Source organism: Pan paniscus, chromosome 13 (genome assembly GCF_029289425.2).
Source record: "Pan paniscus chromosome 13, NHGRI_mPanPan1-v2.0_pri, whole genome shotgun sequence".
Lineage (NCBI taxonomy): Eukaryota > Metazoa > Chordata > Mammalia > Primates > Hominidae > Pan > Pan paniscus.
Window position 1 is genome coordinate 120983287 of NC_073262.2, and position 25605 is coordinate 121008891.

General features: G+C 49.3%; 1 protein-coding gene, 1 long non-coding RNA gene and 1 pseudogene across 2 annotated transcripts; 2 read left to right on the top strand and 1 right to left on the bottom strand.

The window, feature by feature from the left end:
* Nucleotides 1-2256: 2256 nt before the first annotated feature.
* Nucleotides 2257-3592, top strand: LOC100986778 (large ribosomal subunit protein eL19-like; annotated as a pseudogene).
* A 140-nt stretch (nucleotides 3593-3732) lies between these two features.
* CATIP (ciliogenesis associated TTC17 interacting protein) lies at nucleotides 3733-21973 on the top strand. Its single transcript, XM_034955111.3, has 10 exons — nucleotides 3733-5102; nucleotides 5288-5380; nucleotides 5736-5936; nucleotides 6239-6294; nucleotides 8767-8853; nucleotides 10946-11113; nucleotides 12840-12964; nucleotides 15235-15311; nucleotides 15641-15729; nucleotides 15933-21973. Exons 1-10 carry the CDS (start codon nucleotides 5078-5080, stop codon nucleotides 16173-16175), a joined length of 1164 nt encoding a protein of 387 aa, XP_034811002.1. The 5' UTR covers nucleotides 3733-5077; the 3' UTR covers nucleotides 16176-21973.
* LOC117979465 (uncharacterized) lies at nucleotides 14204-15937 on the bottom strand. Its single transcript, XR_004670322.3, has 3 exons — nucleotides 15802-15937; nucleotides 15138-15293; nucleotides 14204-15009 (listed from the first exon to the last, which is right to left on the bottom strand). It is a non-coding gene; the product is annotated as an uncharacterized LOC117979465 (long non-coding RNA).
* Nucleotides 21974-25605: the final 3632 nt, after the last annotated feature.

Sequence of the window (25605 nt, forward strand, 5' to 3'; positions counted from 1 at the left end):
CACACCTGAACAAAGGAGGGGAAGGGGTTCTTATCCTAACTCAGCTAGTCCCTACTGCTGTGTCTTTCCCCTATTGGCTAGGGTTGGACCACACAGTCTAAGCTAATTCTGATTGGCTATTTTAAAGAGACCAGGGGTATGAGCCAGAGTGGTGGGATAGGTAGTTTGGCAGGAAGGATGGTTACAGAACAGGTGACTCAGGATGACTAACAACAGAGCAGGTGACCAAGGGTGACTAAGGTCAGAGCAGGTGATAGAGGCTAGGAGGGGGTTGTTTACTATAACTAGGGGCAAGGAGATGTAAAGAACGAGAAACTTTAAAATGAAGAACAAAGAACAGGAGAGCTGAACATACTGATACATTGGTTCTTTGAAGAGGATCTCAGAACTCATTGTGCTTAACAATTTATAGGCTAAAACCTTTGAAGAGGAATTTATTATATCCTACAATCTTATACTTGGCCTGATTATTTGCGTAAAGTGCAGCAAGAGTGGTTATTTTTACTTACATAGGCCTTTTGCATTGGCTTTAATGAAACTCTGTTTCACAAGGAATTTCAGATAAGACTTTTAAAGCCAAGCCCAGCCATGGGTTTGTATCCTCTAACACCTGTGAGTTGGGTGATCCTCTCTTGAGGTCCCAAGATAAACTCAGAGCTTCCAGACCTGTTACAAAGTTATGTGTCTGTTCTTTTACCAGTACCATGCTGTTTGGTTACTGTGGCCCTGTAGTGTAGTTTGAAGTCAGGTAGCGTGATGGATGCAGCTTTATTCTTTTTGCTTAGGATTGCTTTAGCTATTTGGGCTCTTTTTTCATCCGATATTAATTTTAAAATAGTTTTTTCTAGTTTTGTGAAGAATGACAATTGTAGTTTAATGGGGACAGCACTGAATCTATAAATTGCTTTGACTAGTATGGCCATTTTATGATATTGATTCTTCCTATCCATGAGTGTGGAATGGTTTTCCATTTGTTTGTGTCATCTCTGAGTTCTCTGCACAGTGGTTTGTAGTTATCCTTGCAGAGATCTTTCACTTTCCTTGTTAGCTGTATTCCTAGGTAGCTTATTCTTTTTGTGGCAATAGTGAATGGGAGTTCGCTCATGAATTGGCTCTCTGCTTGCCTGTTGTTGGTATATAGGAATGCTAGCGATTTTTGCACATTGATTTTGTACCCTGAGACTTTGCTGAAGTTGCTAACGAGCTTAAGAAGCTTTTGGGCTGAGATGATGGGGTTTTCTAGATATAGGATCATGTCATCTTCAAACAGGGATAGTTTGACTTCCTCTCTTCTTATTTGAATGCCCTTTTTTTCTTTCTCTTGCCTGACTGCTCTGGCCAGAACTTCCAATACTATGTTGAATAGGAAAATATAAATTTTAAAACATAAGTATTGGCTGGGCGCGGTGGCTCACGCCTGTAATCCCAGCACTTTGGGAGGCTTAGGCGGGCGGATCACGAGGTCAGGAGATCAAGACCATCCTGGCTAACATGGTGAAACCCTGTCTCTACTAAAAATACAAAAAAATTAGCCAGGTGTGGTGGCAGGCGCCTGTAGTCCCAGTTACTCAGGAGGCTGAGAGGCAGGAGAATGGCGTGAACCCGGGCGGCGGAGCTTGCAGTGAGCCGAGATTGAGCCACTGCACTCCAGCCTGGGGGACACAGCGAGACTGTCTCAAACAAACAAACAAAAGTATTTTTAAAACTTTTAAGTTCAACTTACCAGTCATATAATTCTCATCATAAATCTAGTGAATGTTAACATTTTTTAGAAACAGGGTCTCACTATGTTGCCCAGGCTGGTCTTCAACTCCTGGCTTCAAATCATCCACCCACCTTGGCCTCCCATGGGATTACAGGTGTAAGCCCCTGCACCCAGCCAAGGGGGCTTTAATTAATAATTGGTTGGTCTTCTTTTCAAAATTAAAACTGCTTTAGGCAGCTTATACTGCAGTTGTTCATCCAATATATTTTATTTCCTTTTTTAAAGCGATTGATTGATAAACCAGCCTCCCAAATACCTTTACTGCAACCTAATAAAAGTAAACATATAAATACAGTAAATCTTAATTTTATTTTTTTTAATGTTCTGGTTCTACTTGCAATCTCAATAAGAAACTTTAAAATTCAAAATCAATTATTCAATAACCCAATTTAAACTTGAATCTGCAGACATATCTTTTAAGCACTCTAATATACCAATTTTAAACATTTTAAGAACCTGAAATAACAGAGTTCTTTCCTTTCGCTGCTGCAGCCGCAGCCATAAATATGCTCAGGCTTTAGAAGAGGTTCGCTTCTAGTGTCCTCTGCTGTGGCAAGAAGGTCTGGTTGGACCCCAGTGAGACCAATGAAATCGCCAATGCCAGCTCCCATCAGCAGATCCGAAAGCTAATCAAAGATGGGCTGATCATCGGCAAGCCTGCGATGGTCCATTCCCAGGCTCCATGCCGGAAAAACACCTTGGCCTCCCGGAAGGGCAGGCACACGGGCATAGGTAAGCGGAAGGGTACAGCCAACATCCGAATGCCAGAGGTCACGTGGATAAGGAGAATGAGGATTCTGTGCTGGCTACTCAGAAGATACCGTGAATCTAAGAAGATTGATCGCCACATGTATCACAGCCTGTACCTGAAGGTGAAGGGGAATGTGTTCAAAAACAAGCGGATTATCCTGGAACACATCCACAAGCTGAAAGCAGACAAGGCCTACAAGAAGCTCCTGGCTGACCAGGCTGAGGCCCGCAGGTCTAAGACCAAGGAAGTGTGGGCAGAGGATTACCCAGGTGCTGAGGCAAGAGACTGAAGGCACAGACTGTTTCAGTATAATAAAGAAAATAGTTAGAATAAGAATACTCATAATACAAAGTAGATATGGAGATGATCATGGATAATTATCAATCATTATTATAAACATTATTAATCATTAGCTTTTAATATTACTCTTTGTTGCATTACTAATATAACCTAGGAATAACCGGCGGGTATAGGGTCAGGTGCTGAAGTGACATTGTGAGAAGTGACCTAGAAGGCAAGAGGTGAGCCCTCTGTCACACCCCCATAAGGACCACTCGAGGGCTCCTTGGTCAAGTGGTAGTGCCAGTGTCTGGGAAGACGCCCATTACTTAGCAGACCGCAAAGGGAGTCTCCTTTCCTTGGAGGAGTCAGGGAACACTCCGCTCCACCAGCTTCTTGTGGAAGGTTGGATATTATCCAGGCCTGCCTGCGGCCATCCGGAGGCCTAAACCCCTCCCTGTGGTGCTGTGCTCCAAAAAAGGTCACGCTCCTTGTCCACTTTCATGTTCCTGCCTTACTCCTGGTTCCTCTTTGAAGTTTGTAGTAGATAGCGGTAGAAGAAATAGTCAAAGTCCTAAAGTCTTTGATCTTTCTTATAAGTGCATAGAAGAAAACGCTGATGTATGCTGCCGTCTCTCTCTGCTTCGGCTACCTAAGAGGGAAGGGCCCCCTGTCCTGTGATCATGTGACTTGCTTCACCTTGTCAATCACTTAGGAGACTCGCCCTCCTTACCGTGCCCCCTTGTCTTGTGTGCAATAAATATCAGCGCGCCCAGCCGTTCTGGGCCACTACCAGTCTCCATGTCTTGATGGTAGTGGTCTCCCAGGCCCAGCTGTTTTCTCTTTATCTCTTTGTCTTGTGTCTTTATTTATTACAATCTCTCGTCTCCACACACAGGGAGAACACCCGCTAAGCCCCGTAGGGCTGGACTCTACAGGTGGATCACTTGAGCTCAGGAGTTCAAGACCAGCCTGGCCAACATGGTGAAACCCTGTCTCTACTAAAAACACAAAAATTAGCCAGGTGTGGTGGCGGGTGCCTGTAGTCCCAGCTACTTGGGAGACTGAGGCAGGAGAATCACTTGAACCTGGCAGGAGGAGGTTGCAGCTGAGATCATGCCACTGCATTCTAGCCTGGGTGACAGAGTGAGACTCTTTCTCAAAAATAATTAAAACAAACAAACAAATAAATAAAAATAATAAAAATAAAAATACAAAAATTAGCTGGGCTTGGTGGCACACTCCTCTAGTTCCAGCTACTCGGGAGGCTGAGGTAGGAGAATCACTTGAACCCAGGAGGCAGAGGTTGCAGTGAGCCAAGATGGCGCCACTGCACTCCAGACTGGCAACAGAGTGAGACTCTCTTAAAAAAAAAAAAAAAGCGCCTCACCAGGAATAAGTCCAGTCAAAGAGTTTGCTATGTTGTCATTGTTGTTATCATTATTGTTACATGTATTAGAACTGTCACTTGCAGAGATATTCATGCAGCAGCTAATTGGATAGTGTGCATTTGAGACTCTGTCTGACTTTCGTTCATATCTTCTAAGGTCATTTTTTTTTTTTGAGACAGATTACAGGCATGTGCCACCACTCCCTGGTAATTTTTGTATTTTTAGTAGAGATGGGTTTCACCATGTTGGCCAGGCTGGATCTCAAACTCCTGGCCTCAAGTGATCCACCTGCCTGGGACTCCCAAAGTGCTGGGATTACAGGCGTGAGCCACTGCACCTGGCCTCTTCTAAGGTCATTCTAATGATCCATTTCTTCACTCTGCCTCTTAAGAATATCAAATGTGGGCCAGGCGCGGTGGCTCACACCTGTAATCCCAGCACTCTGGGAGGCTGAGGCAGGAGGATCACGAGCTCAGGAATTCAAGACCAGCCTGGCCAATATGGTGAAACCCCATCTCTACTAAAAATACAAAAATTAGCTGGGCGCAGTGGTGTGCGCCTGTAGTCCCAGCTACTCGGGAGGCTGAGACCTCAAGAAGAATTGCTTGAACCCGGGAGGCAGAGGTTGCAGTGAGTTGAGAATGCGCCACTGCACTCCAGCCTGGGTGACAGAGAGAGATTGCGTCTCAAAAAAGAAAAAAAAAAAGAATATCAAATGCTCCCTCTGCTGGACAACACTTCAAGCTTGTGCTGAGCCCCAAACCTGCAGTGTCAGTTCCCTCCAAGGTCTGGGTGTAGTAAAGTGGGTTGATGGCCCTTTAAGAGGCACTGTCCAGCTCTGGTTGCCATGGAGACAGCTGGACACAGACCGGGTAGAGGCAGGCCCACAGCATGTCCTCCAAGGTTTACTCCACAGGTGGGAAGAGGACTGCTGGGGCTGGAGGCGGGGATCCTCTTCTTTCTTCCCAATCCACCCTCGGGGTAGTCTTAGAGGATTCTGTTCTTGGGTGCTGGGGCCAGGACTGAGGTACCCTGCCTTGCCTCCCTGACCCCTGCCCTTCTCCCCAGGGTCTGCCATCTTAGCCTCTCATCCCTCTGTAGGCTCCAGAACTAAGGACCACCAGCCCTCGGGTGCGGAGTGTCTGCCACTCCCAGAGGCCAATGCTGAAGCCATCGACTTCCTCAGCTCCCTCCGTGAGCTCAGACAGTGTCGGGGTTGGGGGTGCGGGAGGGGTGCAAGTCTGGAGAGGAGGGAAGAAAGAAAGTCCAGTCTCTCTCTCTCTCTCTCTCTCTCTCTTCCTCGATTCTCCTGGGACTCAGAAAAGGCCTGAGGCCTGTTTGTTGACATTCTTCAAGGGAAGGCCCCCCCGGGGACATGGGGACATGGGGACATGGGGCGGGAGTCTTCACCTGTCCGTGCCAGTGAGGAAGGCTGTGGGATGAGGAGGCAGGTGGGGACTGTGGGGACACTGGTGGTCATGGGGTCAGAGGATTGGATTGGGGCCCAGGAGCAGGGGCTTTATCTGTTCCCACGGGCCCCTCACCCCAGACGAGGAGGAGCTACAGATGCTGTTCTTCTCTGAGACGCTGGCCATGGTCTCAGACACCGGGGAGCCTCAGGGAGAGCTGACCATTGAGGTGCAGAGAGGGAAATACCAGGAAAAACTCGGCATGCTGACATACTGCCTCTTCGTGCATGCCTCTAGCCGAGGCTTCTTGGACAAAATGCTCTGCGGAAATTCCCTCCTGGGTAGCGTTCCTACTGCCTGATGCCCGTCACTCTCCCCTTCCTCCACCCCTCCCCTCCACCAATTCCTAGAATCTTTTTTCAGGACCAAGCCCTTGGCTTTGCCTTGGACCAGGACAAGGCACGGGGTGGGAGAGGGACGAGCGAGTTCCTCATGGACTCGGGATGAGGGCACATCTTACCTGTCCTGTAGTTTTTCTGGGACCGTATTACACCTAGTCCTCCAGCTGCGCCACCACCTTCCCTTCCTTCAGCCTCTGACCCACATCTCCTGTGACGTCAATGCCTGTGTCCCTGCACCCCAGGCTATCTCTCAGAGAAGCTGGAGCTCATGGAACAGCACAGCCAAGACTTCATCAAGGTACTTCCCAGGGCCCCAGCCTTGACCCAATCCAGGGGAAAGAAGAGAGATTTTGACTTAAAAAACAGCAGCAACAACAAACCAAAAAACCTATTTCATACACAGTGAAGCTGAAGAATAGCAATCGTGTTATGATGCAATGTAAAGCTCAAAAGCAACACACTTCAGAAAACTGATTTTAAAACACAGGGGTGGGCTGGGCACAGTGGTTCACACCTGTAATCCCAGCACTTCGGGAGGCAGAGGTGGGCGGATCACCCTGAGGTCAGGAGTTTGAGACCAGCCTGGCCAACATAGCGAAACCCCATCTCTACAAAAATTAGCCAGGCATGGTGGTGCACGCCTGTAGTCCCAGCTACTCAGAAGGCTGAGGCAGGAGAATCGCTTGAACCCAGGAGGCAGAGGTTGCCATGAGCCGAGATCGCGCCACTGCACTCCAGCCTGGGTGACAGAGCAAGACTCCGTCTCAAGAAAAAAATTAAAAAACAATGAGGGTGGGCCAGGCACAATGGCTCAAGCCTATAATCCCAGCACTTTGGGAGGCCAAAGTGGGAGGATCCCTTGAGCCCAGGAGTTTGAGCCTGGGCAACATGGCAAAACCCACCAAAAATGTTTATAAATTTTGTACAAAAAATACAAAAAGTAGCTGGGTGTGGTAATGTGTGTCTGTAGTCCCAGCTACTTGGGAGGCTGAGGTGGAAGGTTCAGCGGAGCCCAGGAGGTCAAGACTGCAGTGAGCAGTGTGTGTGCCACTGTACTCCAGCCTGGGTGACAGAATGAGACCCTGTCTCAAAAAAAAAAAGAAAAAGAAAAAAGAAAAAAAAAGATGTAGGTTGGGCACGGTGGCTCACGCCTGTAATCCCAGCAATTTGGGAGGCTGAGGCAGGCGGATCACCTGAGGTCGGGAGCTCAAGACCAGTCTGACCAACATGGAGAAACCCTGTCTCTACTAAAAACACAAAATTAGCCGGGCGCAGTGGCTCACACCTGTAGCCGAGGCAGGTGGATCATGAGGTCAGGAGTTCAAGACCAGCCTGGCCAAGATGGTGAAACCCCACCTCTACTAAAAATACAAAAAGAAAATTATCCGGGCATGGTGGTGGGCACCTGTAATCCCAGCTACACGGGAGGCTGAGACAGGAGAATTGCTTGAACCCAGGAGGCGAAGGTCGCAGTAAGCCAGGATCACACCACTGCACTCCAGCCTGGGCGACAGAGCGAGACTCTGTCTCAAAAAAAAAAAAAAAAAAAAAAAAAAAAAAAAAAAGTTGGGGATGGTTTCTGGTTTCTGTGGGAAGGTTTTTAGACTTGAGTAGTTTCCAGTGTGTAAACAGGTCATGTTCACATTCCACAAGTTAATTAAGTGGCTGGGGCTGGGTGTGAGGGGCACAGAGCTGGGAGACTTGGAGGCCAGGTGAATCAGGCCCCCAGGGAAGGCTAGGCTCTGGGAAAGGCCAGCCCACCAGGCCTCTAGGGAGGCACTGGGCTCTCAGGCTGGAGGAGGGCTGGTGTGGGCTGGGTTCAGAGTTTGGGTATCAGGAGAACTTATCAGTGGCAACTTGCTGTCCCTGCACCTGGCCCACCCCCATCTTTTAAAACCAGTGTTCTGAAGTGCACTGTTTTTGAACTTTATATTGCATCATAACACGACTGCTATTCTTCAGCTTCACTGTGTATGAAAGGTGTTTTTTGGTTTTTGTTGCTGCTGCTTTTTTTTTTATTTTATTATTATTATTATTATTGAGACAGAGTCTTGCTCTTATCACCCAGGCTGGAATGCAGTGGTGCAATCTAGCTCACTGCAACCTTCACCTTCCGGGTTCAAGCAATTCTCCTGTCTCAGCCTCCCAAGTAGCTGGGAATTACAGACGTGCACCACCACACCTGGTTAATTTTTGTATCTTTAATAGAGATGGGGTTTTGCCATGTTGGCCAGGCTGGTCTTGAACTCCTGACCTCAAGTGATCTGCCCGCCTGGGCCTCCCAAAGTGCTGGGATTACAGGCATGAGCCACAACACCCAGCCCTGCTGCTTGGTTTTTTGTTTGTTTGTTTGTTTGTTTTTGAGATGGAGTCTCAAAAACAGCCTGTTGCCCAGGCTGGAGTGTAGTGGTGCGATCTCGGCTCACTGCAACCTCCGCCTCCGGGTTCAAGCAATTCTCCTGCCTCAGCCTCCCAAGTAGCTGAGACTACAGGCATGTGCCACCACACCCAGCTAATTTTTGTATTTTTAGTAGAGACGGGGTTTCACCGTGTTAGCCAGGGTGGTCTCAATCTCCTGACCTCGTGATCCGCCCGCCTCGGCCTCCCACAGTGCTGGGATTACAGGCGTGAGCCACCACGCCCGGCCTGGCTGCTTTTTTTTTAAGTCACAATCTTTAAACCTCAGTTTTCTCATTAATGGAGAAGGGCCAGGTGACCTCTGGGGGACCCAGGGAGTCCCTGATCCTCCCCCGCATGCTCTGGCCCTCAGTTCCTCATCCTCCCCATGGAACGGAAGATGAGTCTGCTGAAGCAGGATGATCAGCTGGCTGTGACCAGAAGTATCAAGGAGGGTGAGGTAAGGATGAGAGCCAGATGGGAGTTGCACTCCACACTGTGAACGCAGAATATCTGAGACAGGTCCCGATCAATTTAGAGAGTTTATTTTGCCAAGGTTAAGGACGCGCACATGACACAGCCTCAGGAGGTCCTGAGGAAATGGGCCCAAAGTGGTTGGGGCACAGCTTGTTTTTTGTTTTTGTTTTTTGAGACAGAGTTTCACTTTTGTTGCAGAGGCTGGAGTGCAATGGCGTGATCTCGGCTCACTGCAACCTCCACCTCCCGGGTTCAAGTGATTCTCCTGCCTCAGCCTCCCGAGTAGCTGGGATTATGGGCATGCGCCACCACACCCGGCTAATTCTGTATTTTTAGTAGAGAGGGAGTTTCTCCCTGTTGGCCAGGCTGGTCTCAAACTCCCGACCTCAGGTGATCTGCCCGCCTCAGCCTCCCAAAGTGCTGGGATTACAGGCGTGAGCCACCACGCCCAGCCTACAGCTTGGTTTTATACATTTTAAGGAGACACGAAACATCAATCAACACGTGTAAGATGTACATTGGTTCACCAGACGTAAAAATACAAAAAATTAGCCGGGCGTGGTGGCAGGCGCCTGTAGTCCCAGCTACTCGGGAGGGTGAGGCAGGAGAACGGCGTGAACCCAGGAAGTGGGGCTTGCACTAAGCTGAGATCACGCCACTGCACTCCAGCCTGGGCGACAGAGCAAGACTCTGTCTCAAAAAAAAAAAAAAAAAAAGATGTACATTGGTTCATTGGAAAAGGCAGGACAACTCGAGGCAGGGAGGGGGCTTCCAAGTCATAGGTAGATAAGAGACATGCTTTTAAGTTTCTGATTAGCCTTTCACTGAATACACAATTTACATGCGATGGAGGGTAGGAAAGTAGTCACTTATGCCTTACTCTGGCTTAGTGAAACAATAGAGCAGAGAAAGCCATCAGATATGCATTTATCTCACGTGAGCAGAGGGATGACTTTGAGTTCTGTCTGTCCTTTGTCCACAAGGAATTTCCTTGTGGGCAAATAGTGAGGGAGGTATATAGCTTTTTTTTTCTCTTAGTAGCTACCTTGTTTAGGAATAAAATGGGAGGCAGCTTTGCCTGAAGCAGTTCCCAGCTTGACTTCCCTTTGGCTTAGTGATTTGGGGTCCCAAGATTTATTTTTCTTTCACAATGTCCTCTTCAGAACCCTGAGCGGGGACCAGATTAGATGAAGCCAGGAGTCCAGACTAAGGATTCACTCATTAGGCTGGGCGCGGTGGCTCACGCCTGTAATCCCAGCTCTCAGAAGCAAGAGGCAGGAGGATAGCTTGAGCCTAGGAGTTCGAGACCTGCCTGGGCAATATAGCGAGACCCCGTTCTCCAGAAAAAGGAAAAAAAAAAAGACAAGGATTCATTCATTAAAAACCATATGCCCGGCTGAAGGCCAGGTGTGTGGTGACTCACGCCTGTAATTTCAGCACTTTGGGAGGCCAAGGCGGGCGGATCACTTGAGGTCAGGAGTGGAGACCAGCCTGGCCAATATGGTGAAATCCCGTCTCTAATAAAAATACAAAAATTAGCTGGGCGTAGTGTCGTGAGCCTGTAATCCCAGCTACTCAGGAGGCTGAGGCAGGAAAGTCGCTTGAACCCAGGAGCTGGAGGTTGCAGTGAGCTGAGATTGTACCACTGCACTCCAGTCTGGGCAACAGAGCAAGACCCTGTCTCAAAAAAAAAAAAAAAAAAAAAAAAGGCTCACGCCTGTAATCCCAACACTTTAGGAGGCAGAGGGGGGGCCTATCACCTCAGGTCAGGAGTTCAAGACTAGCCTGGCCAACATGGTGAAACCCGGTCTCTACTAAAATTACAAAATTTAGCCAGGCATGGTAGCCTGTAATCCCTGCTACTTGAAAGGCTGAGGCAGGAGATCGCTTGAACCAAGGAGGCGGAGGTTGCAGTGAGCTGAGACCGCGCCATTGCACTCCAGCCTGGGTGACAAAAAGCGAAACTCCGTCTCAAAAAAAAAACAAAACCGTATGCCCAACACCTGGCTTGCCCACCCCCCTGTCCCCTGCCCCTTCCTGGTTCTAGGACCCTGACCCAGATCTGTTCTGAACAGGAAGTGAAGACTGGAGTGACTTCTTTCCCCTGGAGCTCAATCAAGGGCTTCATCTCAGAGGCTGCCAACCTGGTGCTGCTCAGGGTGATGGCCTGGCGGCGGATGGTGCCCAGCAATGCCCGCTTCCTGACCTTGGACACCGAGGGCAAACTCTGCTATTTGACCTATGTAAGGGGTCCCCCTGGGCAGGGGACTTGGCTTGGGAGCAAACTAGAAAAGGCGTGAAAAGCACTGAGATGGGGAACAGCTGTGGAGTAGAAAAGGGAGGCAGGTGGGGAGAAAACAGCACAGGTGGGAATGGGGCTTTCAAGGGCAGGAAAGCATGTTTGTCTGGGAGTGTGGGGCAGATGAATTGAGAGTGACTGAGAAGTGGGAACAGTTCAGAGAAGCAACCTTTCCGCACAGAAGTCAGTCCAGGAAAAATAAATATAGTGCAGGGCTGATTTTAAAAATACATCATTTTGGGCCAGGTGCGGTGGCTCACGCCTGTAATCCCAGCACTTTGGGAGGCCAAGGCAGGCCAATCACAAGGTCAGGAGATCTAGACCATCCTGGCTAACATGGTGAAACCCCGTCTCTACTAAAAATACAAAAAAAAAAAAAAAAATCAGCGGGGCGTGATGGCAGGCGCCTGTAGTCCCAGCTACTCAGGACGCTGAGGCAGGAGAATGGCGTGAACCCGGGAGGCAGAGCTTGCAGTGAGCCGAGATCGCGCCACTGCACTCCAGCCTGGGTGACAGAGCGAGACTCCGTCTCAAAAAAAAAAAAAAAAAAAATACGTCATTTTGGCCAGGCGCAGTGATTCATGCCTGTAATCTCAGCACTTTGGGAGGCCAAGGTGGGCAGATCACTTGAAGTTAGGAGGTCAAGATCAGCCTGGCCAACATGGTGAAACCCTGTCTCTACTACAAATACAAAAATTATTAGCTGGGTGTGGTGGCAAGTGCCTGTAATCCCAGCTACTCAGGAGGCTGAGGCAGGAGAAGCATCACTTGAACCCAGGAGGCGGAGGTTGCAGTGAGCTGAGATCGCACAACTGCACTCCAGCCTGGGCAACAGAGGGAGACTCTGTCTCAAAAAAATAAATAAATAAAAATAAATCATTTTTTAACTTTAGGAAGTGTATCATGTCCAACTTTACTGAAATATTCCTTTATTATTTCTTAACCCCAAAGGGTGTTCCGTTTTTGTTTTGTTTTTTGTTTTTAACTAAAATTTCATAATCAGCATGCCTAGGACTTCCTGCAATCGGTGATTTTAAAGCCATGCCACTGAACACACAATTTCCAGTGAGACACTTTGGGGGCTGATTTGTGTTTCTTTGACCATCTTTGTAAATTACATTCCAGGCTTGTCTATCAAAACACACCAAGCAGCAATGCATTTGACATGAACAAGCACAATCCATTCCCCTCCGTGTTCTTTGAAACACGTGTTTAACATTAGCACTTTTTTCTCCATAGCTGCAGCTACAACAGGGGTTTCAGTTTTAATCACAACAGGGACAGCCTGCCAGCAACAGCACAGGTCTGAGGTGGCCACAAATCTGTCTGGTCTCACACCTCTGAGCCTCACTTTACCTCCACCCACTGGCCCTAGTAGCTCATCCTCCCTCTCCGCTCCCACACCCCTCCCCATACCGCTTCTCATCCCTGTAACAGAATTTGCCAACTAGAAGCACCTGGTCAGCGAGATGACATGGGAGGGGTCAGGGCAAGGGCAACCTGGAGCTAGCTCCCTATGAGGGGTCGCCAACTCAGCTTGGAGGTTTGGAGATGCAATCTTAAATGTCTTGAGGTTGTTATGAGATGGAGAAAAGGCTAAGGTAAGATGATGGGGAGCCCTTGGCGGGCATCCACCTTACCTCCCACCCCCCAATTTTGGCTGTTGCCAGCAAAACCTGGGCTTCCAGACCATCCAGGTAGACCATCAGCAGGCTGAAGTCTTCATCGTGGAGCAGACTGTCCACTCGGAGGAGGGCATCCCCATGTCCTGCCAGTACTACCTGCTCTCCGATGGGTGAGCTGCTGATGGTGGGCCCAGAGGGGTGGTGCTGAGCTTGTAGGTGCTCAAGGAGACCGGCTGCTTCTGGGGATAGCACCAGGAAGAACTGGCATTGAGATAGGAGTGTCCCTCCGCTTTATCCATATCATTCACTCTTTCTTCATTTATTTGCTCGTCCTCTTAACCCTCACAGTGCCTCCCAAACCTTCTCACTGCACACCACAGGCCTGGGGTGTAGCTAGTGCAGCCACCACTGTGTAAGGGATAATACTGAAAAACACCAAGGTCTGAATGACTGCACACTTGATGAAATCACTGTGCTGGAAGAATTGCCTGTGGCAGGCTGCCCTGCAGTCTCCAGCAAAGCACTGGCTCCAAATCATAAGAAAATTCAGGGCTGGGCGTGGTGGCTCACACCTGTAATCCCAGCACTTTGGGAGGCTGAGGCGGGCGGATCACGAGGTCAGGAAATTGAGACCATCCTGGCTGACACGGTGAAACCCCATCTCTACTAAAAATACAAAAAACTAGCTGGGTGTGGTCGTGAGCGCCTGTAGTCCCAGCTACTCTGGAGGCTGAGGCAGGAGGATGGCGTGAACCCGGGAGGCAGAGCTTGCAGTGAGCCGAGATCGCGCCACTGCACTCCAGCCTGGGTGACAGCAAGACTCCGTCTCAAAAAAAAAAAAAAAAGAAAGAAAAAGAAAATTCAGGTGGAAGAAAGAGTTTCTGTTTTTTTGTTTTGTTTTGTTTTTTTGAGACAGACTCCAGTCGAGTTTATTTCTTAAAATTTCAGAATAGATATTCACATAATCACTACACTGGGGAAAAGGTAATCAAAACGTTGTTGGCTTTATCTCATAACTTAGTATGTTTTCGGCTTTGGTGCGATCATAGCCCACTGCAGCCTCCAACTCCTGGGCTCAAGCAATCCACCTGCTTCAGCCTTCCTAGTAGCTGGGACTACAGGTATGCACCACAGCTCCAGGCCAACCTTTTTATTTTGAATGCCACATAGCAGGAGATTCCATAATTTTTCTTTTCTTTCTTTCTCCTTCCTTCCTTCCTCTTTCTCTCTTTCTCTCTGTCTCTTTCTTGACAGAGTCTCGCTCTGTCACCTAGACTGGAATGTGTGGCATAATCTTGGCTAACTGCAACCTCCGCCTCCCAGGTTCAAGTGATTCCCTTGCTTCAGCCTCCCAAGTAGCCGGAACTACAGGTGCCTGCCACCACGCCTGGCTAATTTTTGCATTTTTAGTAGAAACAGGCTTTCACCATGTTGGCCAGGCTGGTCTCAAACACCTGACCTGAAGTGATCTGCCCATCTTGGCCTCCTAAAGTGCTGGGATTACAGGCATGAGCCACTACAACAAGTGTGAGCCACTGCGACAGGCCTCTTTCTCTTTTTGAGACAGTCTCGCTCTGTTACCCAGACTGGAGTACAGTGATGCAATCTTGGCTCACTACAACCACCACCTCCCAGGTTCAAGTGATTCTCATGCCACAGCCACCAAAATAGCTGGGATTACAGGCGCCCACCACCACGTCTGGCTAGTTTTTTGTATTTTTAGTAGAGATGGCTTTTCACTATGTTGGCCAGGCTGGTCTCAAACTCCTGACCTCAAGTGATCCACCCATCTCAGCCTCCCAAAGTGCTAGGATTACAGGCGTGAGCCACCGTGCCTGGCCAAGAGGCTCCATGATTTTCTAGTGCTGTACCTCTAAAGATCCTTTTTGTTTTTTTTAAACGGGGGGCCTAATACTTGCCAAGCCCTGTGTGTTATTTGGAGATCCAGAAATGAACACCACCCAGGAACTTAATAAACAAGAGAGGGAGGCAGAAGTAAAGAGGCCCGGGACAGGTGTCTCAAGGGGCACTGTCATGTAGGAGTCTGCTTAGGCTGCCATAACAAAACACCACAGGCTGGGCGGCTTCAAGAGAAATATATTTGCTAGAAGGCAGGAAGTCCAAGATCATGGTGCCATCAGGGTTGGTTTCTGGTGAGGGCTGTCTTCCTAGCTTGCAGACAAGTGCCTTCTCAATGTGTCCTCACATGGCCTTTCTTCCGTGCATGAGTGAAGAGAAAGCTCTCTGGCATCTCCCTTTTCTCATAAGGGCACTAATCCTATCTGATTAGGGCCCCACCCTTATGACTGCATGTAAACGTAATGACCTCCCCAAAGCCCCTACCTCCAAAAACCACCACACTGGGGGTTAGAGAGACAATTCAGTCCATAGCAGGCGGTCTGGGAAGATTCTCACTCTCACATGTTGTGTTGCACTCCAGGCACCTGGCCAAGAGAATACAGGTGGGCTCCCCAGGGTGCTGCATCATCACCAAGATGCCTATCTTGAGGGAAGAGGGTGAGTGAAGCCCAGGCCTTGTGCAGGCAGGGAGAGTTAAGGGGAGTGGGGAAACCTGGGCCTTCCAGGATGCAGGGGGCTGGACCCAGTGTGCTGTAAACGGGACAGGAGCCTGGAATCAGCTGGAGAACATCTGCCCTCCAGCCCCTGACCCCAAGCAGTAAGAGGAGGATCTTTCCTACTGGGAGCCCCTTCCTGCAACTCTGCCCATGTGGGCAGAATCCTGGGGTTTCACCTGAGCCTTCTGTTTGGGTGTTCTCGGGATCTCGCTGTGTATCCAAGGAAGGTTCTGGGGTAGGGACGCCCAGCCTTCCTTGTTCCCCACCTAGATGAGATTGAGCCACGCCCAGTGTTTGAGAAGAAGCCCCTGGTATGGGAGGAGGATATGGAGCTCTATTCGAAGTTCCTGGACCGGAAGGTGAGGGGAGGTTCCACCAGCCTGGGGTTCCCATTCCCCCATGGGCCTTAAATTCATTACTGATCTCTGCACCTGATTGAAATGCACACCCGTAGGGGCTAGAAGGCTCCAGCGCCCCTTAGCTCTCCTTGGAGCGAGTGGGTGGGGGCTCCTGGGGCGCGGGGGTCCCGTCCGGCTGAGGCTCGGGCTCTGTCCCCTGCCAGGAGGAGCTCCGGCTCGGCCACGCCAGCTATCTGCGGCAGCACCCCGAAGCCCACGCGCTCATCTCCGACTTCCTGCTCTTCCTGCTGCTGCGCCAGCCGGAGGACGTGGTCACCTTCGCCGCCGAGTTCTTCGGCCCCTTCGACCCGTGGCGTCCGTCGTCACCGGCCTTGGGCTCCTCCCACCGGCCCAACCCTTTCCGCTCCCTGGAGCCGGAGGGAGACGCCCGCTCGGGGGCGGCCTAAGCGGGGCCCAGGCTCGGACAGGGCAGGAAACCAGGGGTCGGGCTGGGACGCGGGCGGGACGCGCCGGGGCGGGTGCGCTTTCCGGGCTGCGGTTTTGGGGGAATAAACGGGGCCCTCCCGCGGCTCTGCAGCGCCCGCCGACAGCGTCCCTGGCTAGCGTCTAGTGTCTTGGGCTAGAAATAGGAACCGTTACCGTCGTACCTCGAGTAGATTTCAGCCTTTCCTCCTAGATGCTGTTTTCATCATTATCCCCATTCTACAGATAAGAACACAGAGGCACAGAAAGTTTAACTTTTGGAGTTGGCAGGTGGGGAGGCAGAATTTGAACCTCAACGTTGGACTTGAAAGCCCACACTCGGCCGGGCGCGGTGGCTTAAACCTGTATTGCCAGCACTTTGGGAGGCAGAGGCGGGCGGATCACCAGGTCAGGAGATCGAGACCAGCCTGGCCAACACGGTGAAACCCCATCTTTACTAAAAATACAAAAAATAGCCGGGCATGGTGGCGCGCGCCTGTAATCCCAGTTAGGAGGCTGAGGCAGGAGGATCGCTTGAACCCCGGAGGCGGAGGTTGCAGTGAGCCGAGATGGCGCCATTGCACTCCAGCCTGGGCGACAGAGCGAGACTCCGTCTCAAAAAAAAAAAAAGAAAAGAAAAGAAAAAAAAGAAAAAGCCCACACTCTTACTAGGTTAGCACGGAGGGGCGGGCGCCTTGGCACTCAGATCTTACGGTCGCAGAGCATAATTGCCCAACCCACCGCCCAAAGAAAAATAACAAGCGGCGGGGGGTTGGGGAGGGAGGAGGGCCGACGTGGACCACCTCTGGCTTAGCTCAAACCCCCTGAAATCTCGCAAACGCAGCTAGCACTCAGGCTCGAGCTCCTCCCGGTTCCCACTGACACAGAGGGACCCCCAGACTCCGGAGGTGGGGGGTCCGAGAGTAAAAATAATGGGCAGATGATCGTCGCATCCTCTGGGCTCCTCGTGGAACGTCAGTGCTGGCCAGTGGCTTCTGTCCGGATGCTCAGTAGCAAACTTTAGGCAAGCTCTCCTGAGGGAGTGGTGGGGGTGCAGGCTCTCTCCTTCCCTTGTTCGTTCGTCAGACCTGCTGCTGCAGACTCCAGAGACACTTTGCTCTCTAGTGGACAGTATGACCAGACACCTACAAGGCTGGGTGGGATGCGGGGCTAGGGGGAGGACCTGAGAATCACAGACAAAAGGCTTCATGGAGGACCATCACTTGAGTTGAACCTTGAAGGATTTTTAAAAAATATCTCTTATTGTCCCTCTCCCTCATTTCAAAAGAAATACATGTTCATAAGATAAAACTTGGGAAAGGGAGATAAACCAAAAGAAGAAAACGAAATCATTTTACTCTCTCTACCTAGAAGCAGCTGCTCAACGTTTTGACAAATATCCTCTCTACTCTCCTATGCATAAAAGCAGCTGGTGTTTGTTGAGTGTTCACTCTGTCAAGCCCTTTTCTAGATTGTTTGATCTGGTCTTTATAACTCCAGGGGAATTTATTTATTTATTTTTGACTGGTTCTTGCTCTGTCACCCAGACTGAAGTGCCATGGCACAATCACTGCTCACTGCAGCCTTGACTTCCTGAGCCCAAGCGATCCTTCCACCCCAGCCTGAGTGGCTGGGACTGCAGGCATGCACCACCACACTGGGCTAAATTTTTTTTTCTTTTTTTAAGAGATGAGGATCTCACTATGTTGCCCAGGCTGGTCTCAAACTCCTGGCCTCAACTGACCCTTCCACCTTGGTCCCCCAAAGTTCTGGGATCACAGGCATGTGCCACTGCATCCAGCCTCAATTTCCTTTTTCTTTTTTTTTTCAGAGACCAGTCTCCCTGTGTTGCCCAGGCTGCTTTTGAACTCCTGGGCTCAAGCAATCCACCTCCCTCAGCCTCCCAAAGTGCTGAGGTTACAGGCATGAGCCACTGCACACAGCCTCTATTTTTGCTATTATAAACAGTGTTGCACTGAACATCCTTGTAGCTAAATCTTTGCATATATCAACAAGTTATTTCCTTAAGGATACATTCTGACAAGTTACATTGCTGAACTAATTTTAAGACTTTTATTTTAGCATATTGCCAAATTCTACAGGGGTTGGATTTCTGTTAAGGTGAGGTAAAGCATTCCAGGCAAAGCAAATAACATGAGCAAAGGACAGAAGTAGGAAAGTGTAATGCATGTCTGTGGTCAAGAGCAGTGGTACCCAATAGAACTTTCTGCAGTGATGGAGAGTTGAGGGTGGGGACTTCAGGAAAGGCCTCTCTAGGGTCTCAGTTGAGCTGGGACCTAAATGATAAGGAGTCAGACTTGTGAAGAGTTGAGGGGAAAACCTTCTAGGCAGAAGGAACAGCAAGTGCAAAGGCTGTGAGCATGGCATGTTGGGAACAGGCCATTGAGGCTAGAGCATGAAGGGGCAGGAGAAAAGCACACAGTAACTGCAAGATGGGCAGGGCAGGATCACAGAGGGTCGCCTAGGCCCTGGCAAGTTCTCTTCATCTGTGGGGAACCGAAACAGGCTGACCCAACCCCATGCACCCAGAACATTCCCAGAAAGATCCACAGAGCTCCCTTTAGTCCAGAAACCCTGCAGCGGTTGGAGGAGGCCAAGGCAGCAGCTTGCAACCCACCCAGGTTCATCCTTCACTGAGCTCTTACATCAGGTGCCTGCAATAGGGAGGAGGAGTTGAGCCACTTCCCTGTCTCCTCTGTGACGTCTATTTCAAAACTGGTTTATTTTAAAATCTTAGTATTTGTTCCCAGAACTACCGTGACTCCGTCCTCTTGCTCCATAATACTGACGTACATTTCTCAGCCGGCAGCAGTGGCTCATGCCTGTAATTCCAACACTTTGGGAGGCCCACGCGGCAGATCACTTGAGTCTAGGATTTTGAGACCAGCCTGGATAACACAGCAAGACCCTGTCTCTACAAAAAATACGAGAAGTCAGCTGGGCATGGTGACACAAGGCTATAGTCTCAGCTACTCAGGAGGTTGAGGGGGGAGGATTGCTTGAGCCCAGGTGTTCAAGGCTGCAGTGAGCTGTGATTGCACCACTGCACTCCAGCCTGGGTGACAAAGACAGACTCTGTCTCTAAAAAAAAGTTAAAAAAAAAACAGATGCATTTCTCGGCATAAAGAAAAAAACATGTTGAGCAATTCTGAAGTGCCAGGCACTGGATCTAGGGATGCTGTGGCCAGCAAACAGGCCAGGCGCCACTTGCATTGCCCACAGTCAGCCTAGAGAGGAAGTGACAGCCCCCAGTAATCCCATGGGGGGATATGAAAGTATAGGGCATGGGAAGGGCTAAGAAGGGAATGTAGACATGCAGTGAGAGTGCCTAATGCAGCCTTGTCCTAGTATGGGGCTCCAGGGAGGAGGAAGGAAATAAACAGTAATAACAGCCTGGACTCAGTGGCTCACACCTGTAATCCCAGCAATTTGGGGGCCGAGGCCGGATGATTGCTTGAGGCCAGGAATAGGAGACTGGACTATGTAGTGAGGCCTTGTCTCTACAACAAAACTGATTTATTTATTTAGAAGCAGAGCCGTGCGTTGTCACCCAGGCTGGAGTGCAGTGACGCCATCTCCGCTCACTGCAACTTCCACTTCCCAGGTTCAAGCGATCCTCCTGCCTCAGCCTCCTGAGTAGCTGTGACTACAGGCATGGGCCACCATACCCAGCTAATTTTTGTATTTTTAGTAGAGAAGGGATTTCACCATGTTGGCCAGGCTGGTCTCGAACTCCTGACCTCAAGTGATCCACCCACCTAGGTCTCCCAAAGTGCTGAGATTACAGGCATGAGCCACTGCGCCCCACCAAAAAAAATTTTTTTAATTAGCCAGCCATGGCGGCAGTTACCTGTAGTCCCAGCTGCTCAGGATGCTGAGGAGATAGAATACCTGGAGTCCTGAAGTCCAAGGGTACAGTAAGTTATGATCTTGTTACTGCACTCCAGCCTGGGCAACAGAGTGAGACTCTGTCTCTAAAACACAAAATAAAATAAAAATCTTTTTTAAAATAGTAACAATATTAAGAGGAAACCCATAATACATGTGATTCTCACAATATCCCTATGAGGTGGTTTCTATTGCTATTCACATATTACAGATGAGGAAGAGGTCAAGGCTCATGGCCACACACTGGTTAGTGTCAGAGCCAGAATTTGGACTCAGAGAATCTGGCTCCAGAGCCCATGTGCCAATCCACTCTCCTAAACAGATCAAATGTAACTCTCTGGAGGCAGATCCCAGAACAGAGAAGAGTCACCTTCCTGCTTTAATACATGCAGAGTAGGCTTGACTTTACACTTTCTCCTTCCCCAGGCACCCAGAAACTAGTGCATTCTTTCCTTCTTTCTTTCTTTTTTTTTGAAATGGAGTTTCGCTGTTGTTGCCCAGGCTGGAGTGCAACGATGCGATCTCGGCTCACTGCAACCTTCGCCTCCCAGGTTCAAGCGATTCTCCTGCCTCAGCCTCCCGAGTAGCTGGGATTACAGGCATGCGCCACCACGCCCAGCTAATTTTGTATTTTTAGTAGCAATGGTGTTTCTCCATGTTGGTCAGGCTGGTCTCGAACTCCCAACCTCAGGTGATCTGCCCGCCTCAGCCTCCCAAAGTGCTGGGATTATAGCCGTGAGCCACTGGGCCCGGCCTCAGTGCGTTGTTCCTTAGTGCATTGTCACCACTGGCAGCCTCACTGCTATGGCTTGCCTGGGTAGAAGAGGAGGGCATTGTGCTAAGGGAGCACATAGCCTGGCCTGGGAGAGATCAAGGATGGCTTCCTGGAGGAGGTCACACCAGAACTGAATCCTGAAGGACAAGAAGTCATTCACCAGGCCAAGGGTATAGAGGCTGTTTCAGGAGGAAGCAGCATATGCAAAGGCCTAGAGGTGAGAGGGAGGGAGCACTGAGGGAAGGAGTCTGAGCTACTGCAAGGAACTCAGGAGAAGATAGTGAAGTGTGGGAGCCTAACTAAAGCATTGCCTGCTGCCCCAGAGACTGAGAAACTCTGGAAGTGGGTTAGGCAAATGCCCAAATGCCTACCTGTGTCTGTGTTGTTGTTTTTTTCCCCTCCCACAAAAGGCCTTAATGAGAGCAGATAAGCTAAGAGCAATGCTACAGATGGAGTCCTACAAGAAGAGTCTAGGCCGGGCTGGGCTCGGTGGCTCACGCCTGTAATCCCAGCACTTTGGGAAGCCGAGGCAGGCAGATCACGAGGTCAGGAGATCGAGACCATCCTGGCTAACACAGTGAAACCCTGTCTCTACTAAAAATACAAAAAATTACCCGGGCGTTGTGGCATGTGCCTGTAGTCTCAGCTACTTGGGAGGCTGAGGCAGGAGAATGGCATGAACCCGGGAGGCGGAGGTTTGCAGTGAGCTGAGATTGTGCCACTGCACTCCAGCCTGGGCGACAGAGCGAGACTCTGTCTCAAAAAAAAAAAAAAAAAAGAGTCTAGGCCAGGTGCAGTGGCTCACGCCTGTACTCCCCACACTTTGGGAGGCCAAGGTGGGTGGATCACGAGGTCAGGAGTTCGAGACCAGCCTGGCCAACATGGTGAAACCCCGTCCCTACTAAAAATACAAAAATTAGCCGGGCGTGTCGCACGCCTTTAATCCTAGCTACTCGGGATGCTGAGGCAGGAGAATCACTTGAACCCAGGAGGTTGCAGTGAGCCGAGATCGTGCCATTGCACTCTAGCCTGGGCAACAAGAGCAAGACTCCGTCTCAAAAAAAACCCCAAAAAACAAAAAACACCTAAAAACAAGAAGAGTCTAGCATTTTGACATCCAGCTAGACAAAATAAAAAGCCAGGGCTGGAGTGTCCCTGGAAGGTGCAGACCTAGCCTATTGAATCTGTCAGGCTCTTCCTTTAATAATCTGCTATTCCAACACCAGCATCATAAAATCCATTCTTGTTCAGTTGGATGGTTTTCCCATTTTGTTTTATGATATGCCATCTTGTGTCACTTAATGACAGGGATATGTTCTAAGGAATGTGTCATTAGGAGATTTTGCCCTCGTGTAAACATCATAGAGTGTTTACATACACAAACCTAGATGGCATAGCCTACTACACACCTAGGCTGTATGGTATAGCCCACTGCCTCCTAGGTTAAAAATGTGTATAGCATGCTATTGTACTGAATACTGTAAGTAATTGTGACACAATGGTAAGTATTTGTGTATCTAAACATATCTAAGCAGGCCAGGCGCAGTGGCTCATGCGTGTAATCCCAGGACTTTGGGAGGCCGAGGCAGGTGGATCACAAGGTCAGGAGATTGAGACCATCCTGGCTAACATGGTGAAACCCTGTATCTACCAAAAATACAAAAAATTAGCCAGGTGTGGTGGTGGACGCCTGTAGTCCCAGCTACTCGGGAGGCTGAGGCAGGAGAATGGCGTGAACCCGGGAGGCAAAGCTTGCAGTGAGCCAAGATCGGGCCACTGCATTCCAGCCCGGGCAACAGAGCGAGACTCCGTCTCAAAAAAAAAAGTAAATAAAAAAATAAAAAGAAAAAGAAAACATATCTAAGCAGAGAAAAGGTACAGTGAAAATACATTAGCTGGCCGGGTGTGGTGGCTCACACCGGTAATCCCAGCACTTGGGGAAGCCGAGGCAGGCAGATCACAAGGTCAGGAGTTCAAGACCAACCTGACCAATATGGTGAAACCCCGTCTCTACTAAAAATACAAAACTTAGCCGGGCGTGGTGGCGCACACCTGTAATCCCAGCTACTCGGAAGGCTGAGGCAGGAGAATTGCTTGAACCCAGGAGGCGAAGGTTGCAGTTAGCCCGCCTCAGCCTTCCAAAGTGCTGGGATTACAGGTGTGAGCCACTGCACCTGGCCCACAGGTGTTTTTGGGGTTTTTTTTACTGTAATTTTTAAGTATTTGGTTTTTGTTTGTTTGTTTTTTGAGGGAGGTCTTGCTCTGACACCCAGGCTGGGTGCAGTGATGCAATCACGGCTTACTACAGTTTTCACCTCCCAGGTTCAAGTGCCCCTCCCACCACAGCCTCCAGAGTAGCTAGGACTACAGGCGCATGCCACTAAGCCCAGCTAATCTTTGCATTTTTTGTAGAGATGGGGGGGTCTCATTCTGCTGCCCAGGCTGGTCTCAAACTCCTGGGCTCAAGCAATCTACCTGCCCTGGCCTCCCAAAGTGCTGGGATTATAGGCGTGAGCCACTGTACCTGGCCTTATGTACAGGTTTTCCTGTGAACATAAGTTTTAATTTCTCTGGGATAAATGCCCAGGAGTGTATTCTGTGGGATAGATGGACCATAGTTTGACTAACCATTCCTCTGTTGAAGGACATCTGGGTTGTTTCCAGTTTTGGTTATTATGAATAAAGATGCTATAAAAATTTGTACACAGATTTTCGTGTGAACATAAATCTTCATTTCTCTGGGAAATATGCCAAGGAATGCAATTGCTAAGTCGTATTGTAGTTGCATGTTTAGTTTTTAAGAAATTTACAGGGGCTGCATGTGGTGGCTCATTCCTGTAATCCTGGCACTTTGAAAGGAAGAGGTAGGAGGATTGCTTGAGCCCAGGAATTCAAGACCAGCCTGGGTAACATCGCAAGATCCTGTCTCTGCAATAAATAAATAAATAAGCTGAGTATGGTGGCGGATTCCTGTAGTCCCAGCTACTTGGGAGGCTGAAGTTGGAAGATCACTTGAGCCCGGGAGTTTGAGGTTGCAGTGAGCTATGACTATGCCACTGTACTCCAACCTGGACAACAGAAAAAGACCCTGTCACTAAAAAATACAATAAAATAATAATTAAAAAATTTTAGGTAGGGCATGGTGGCTCACACCTGTAATCCCAGCACTTTGGGAGGCCGAGGCGGACGGATCACCTGAGGTCAGGAGTTCGAGACCAGCCTGGCCAATATGGTGAAACCCCATCTCTACTAAAAGTACAAAACTAGCCAGGCATGGTGCCACATGCCTATAGTCCCAGCTACTCGGGAGGCTGAGGCAGGAGAATCGCTGGAACCCAGGAGGCAGAGGTTGCAGTGAGCCGAGATCGCACCATTGCACTCCAGCCTGGGCCATAGAGCAAGACTCTGTCTCAAAAAAAAAAAAACTTTAAAAATAAATTTACAAACTCTTTTCAGACTGACTACCATTTTACAGTCTCACGAGCAACATATGAGTGATCTAGTTCTCCATATCCTTGCTAACATTTGGTGTTATCACTATGTTTTATTTTAGCCATTCTGATAATTGAATAGCAGAATCTTGTTATGATTTTAATTTGAATTTTTTTCTAATGGCTAATAATGTTGCAAATCTTTCCATGTGTTTATTTGCCATTTGTACATCATCTTTGGTGAATATCTGTTCATGATTTTTGCCTGTTTCTCATTGCTCATTGTTGTGGTTTTTGTTTGTGTTTTTTTTTTTTTGTTTTTGAGACAGAGTCTTGCTCTGTCACCCAGGCTGGAGTGTAGTGGTGCGATCTCTGCTCACTGCAACCTCTGCCTCCTTGGTTCTAGCAATTCTTCTGCCTCAGCCTCCTGAGTAGCTGGGATTATAGGCCGTGCCACCATGCCCAGCTGATTTTTTGTATTTTTAGTAGAGACAGGGTTTCACGATGTTAGCCAGGATGGTCTCGATCTCCTGATCTCGTGATCCACCTGCTTCGGCCTCCCAGAATGCTGGGAATACAGGCATGAGCCACCGCCCCTGGCTGTTGTATTATTTATTTATTTATTTATTTATTTTGAGATGGAGTCTCACTCTGTTGCCCAGGCTGGAGTGCAGTGGCATGATCTCGGTTCACTGCAACCTCTGCCACCCAGGTTCAAGTGATTCTCCTGCCTCAGCCTCCCAAGTAGCTGGGATTACACGCACACGACACCATGCCCAGCGAATTTTTTGTATCTTTAGTAGAGACAGGGTTTCACCATCTTGGCCAGGCTGGTCTTGAACTCCTGACCTTGTGATCCACCCATCTTGGACTCCCAAAGTACTGGGATTACAGGCATGAGCCACCGCGCCTGGCCTATTTTTTTTAACTATTAAGTTTTGTGTGTGTTTTTTTTTTTTTCTTTTTGAGACAGAGTCTTACTCTGTTGCCCAGGCTGGAGTGCAGTGGCTCGATCTTGGCTTACTGCAACCTCCGCCTCCTGGGTTCAAGCGATCCTCTGGCCTCAGCCTCCTGAGTAGCTGAGATTACAGGAATGTGCCACCACATCTAGCTAATTTTTGTATTTTTAGTAGAGACGGGGTTTCACCATGGTGGCCAGGCTGGTCTCGAACTCCTGACCTCAGGTGATCTGCCCGCCTCGGCCTCCCGAAGTGCTGGGATTACAGGCATGAACCACCACGCCCAGCCTAGCTGTTGAGTTTTAAGAGATTCTTTTATTTCTAGATACTAGACCTTTGT

Coding starts and splice junctions, on each gene's coding strand:
- CATIP (XM_034955111.3), top strand. CDS start 5,078: ATGTCCTCCAAGGTTTACTCCACAG. Junction 5,937..6,238: donor CTGCGGAAATTCCCTCCTGG/GTAGCGTTCCTA, acceptor CCTGCACCCCAG/GCTATCTCTCAGAGAAGCTG. Junction 15,312..15,640: donor GCCTATCTTGAGGGAAGAGG/GTGAGTGAAGCC, acceptor TTCCCCACCTAG/ATGAGATTGAGCCACGCCCA.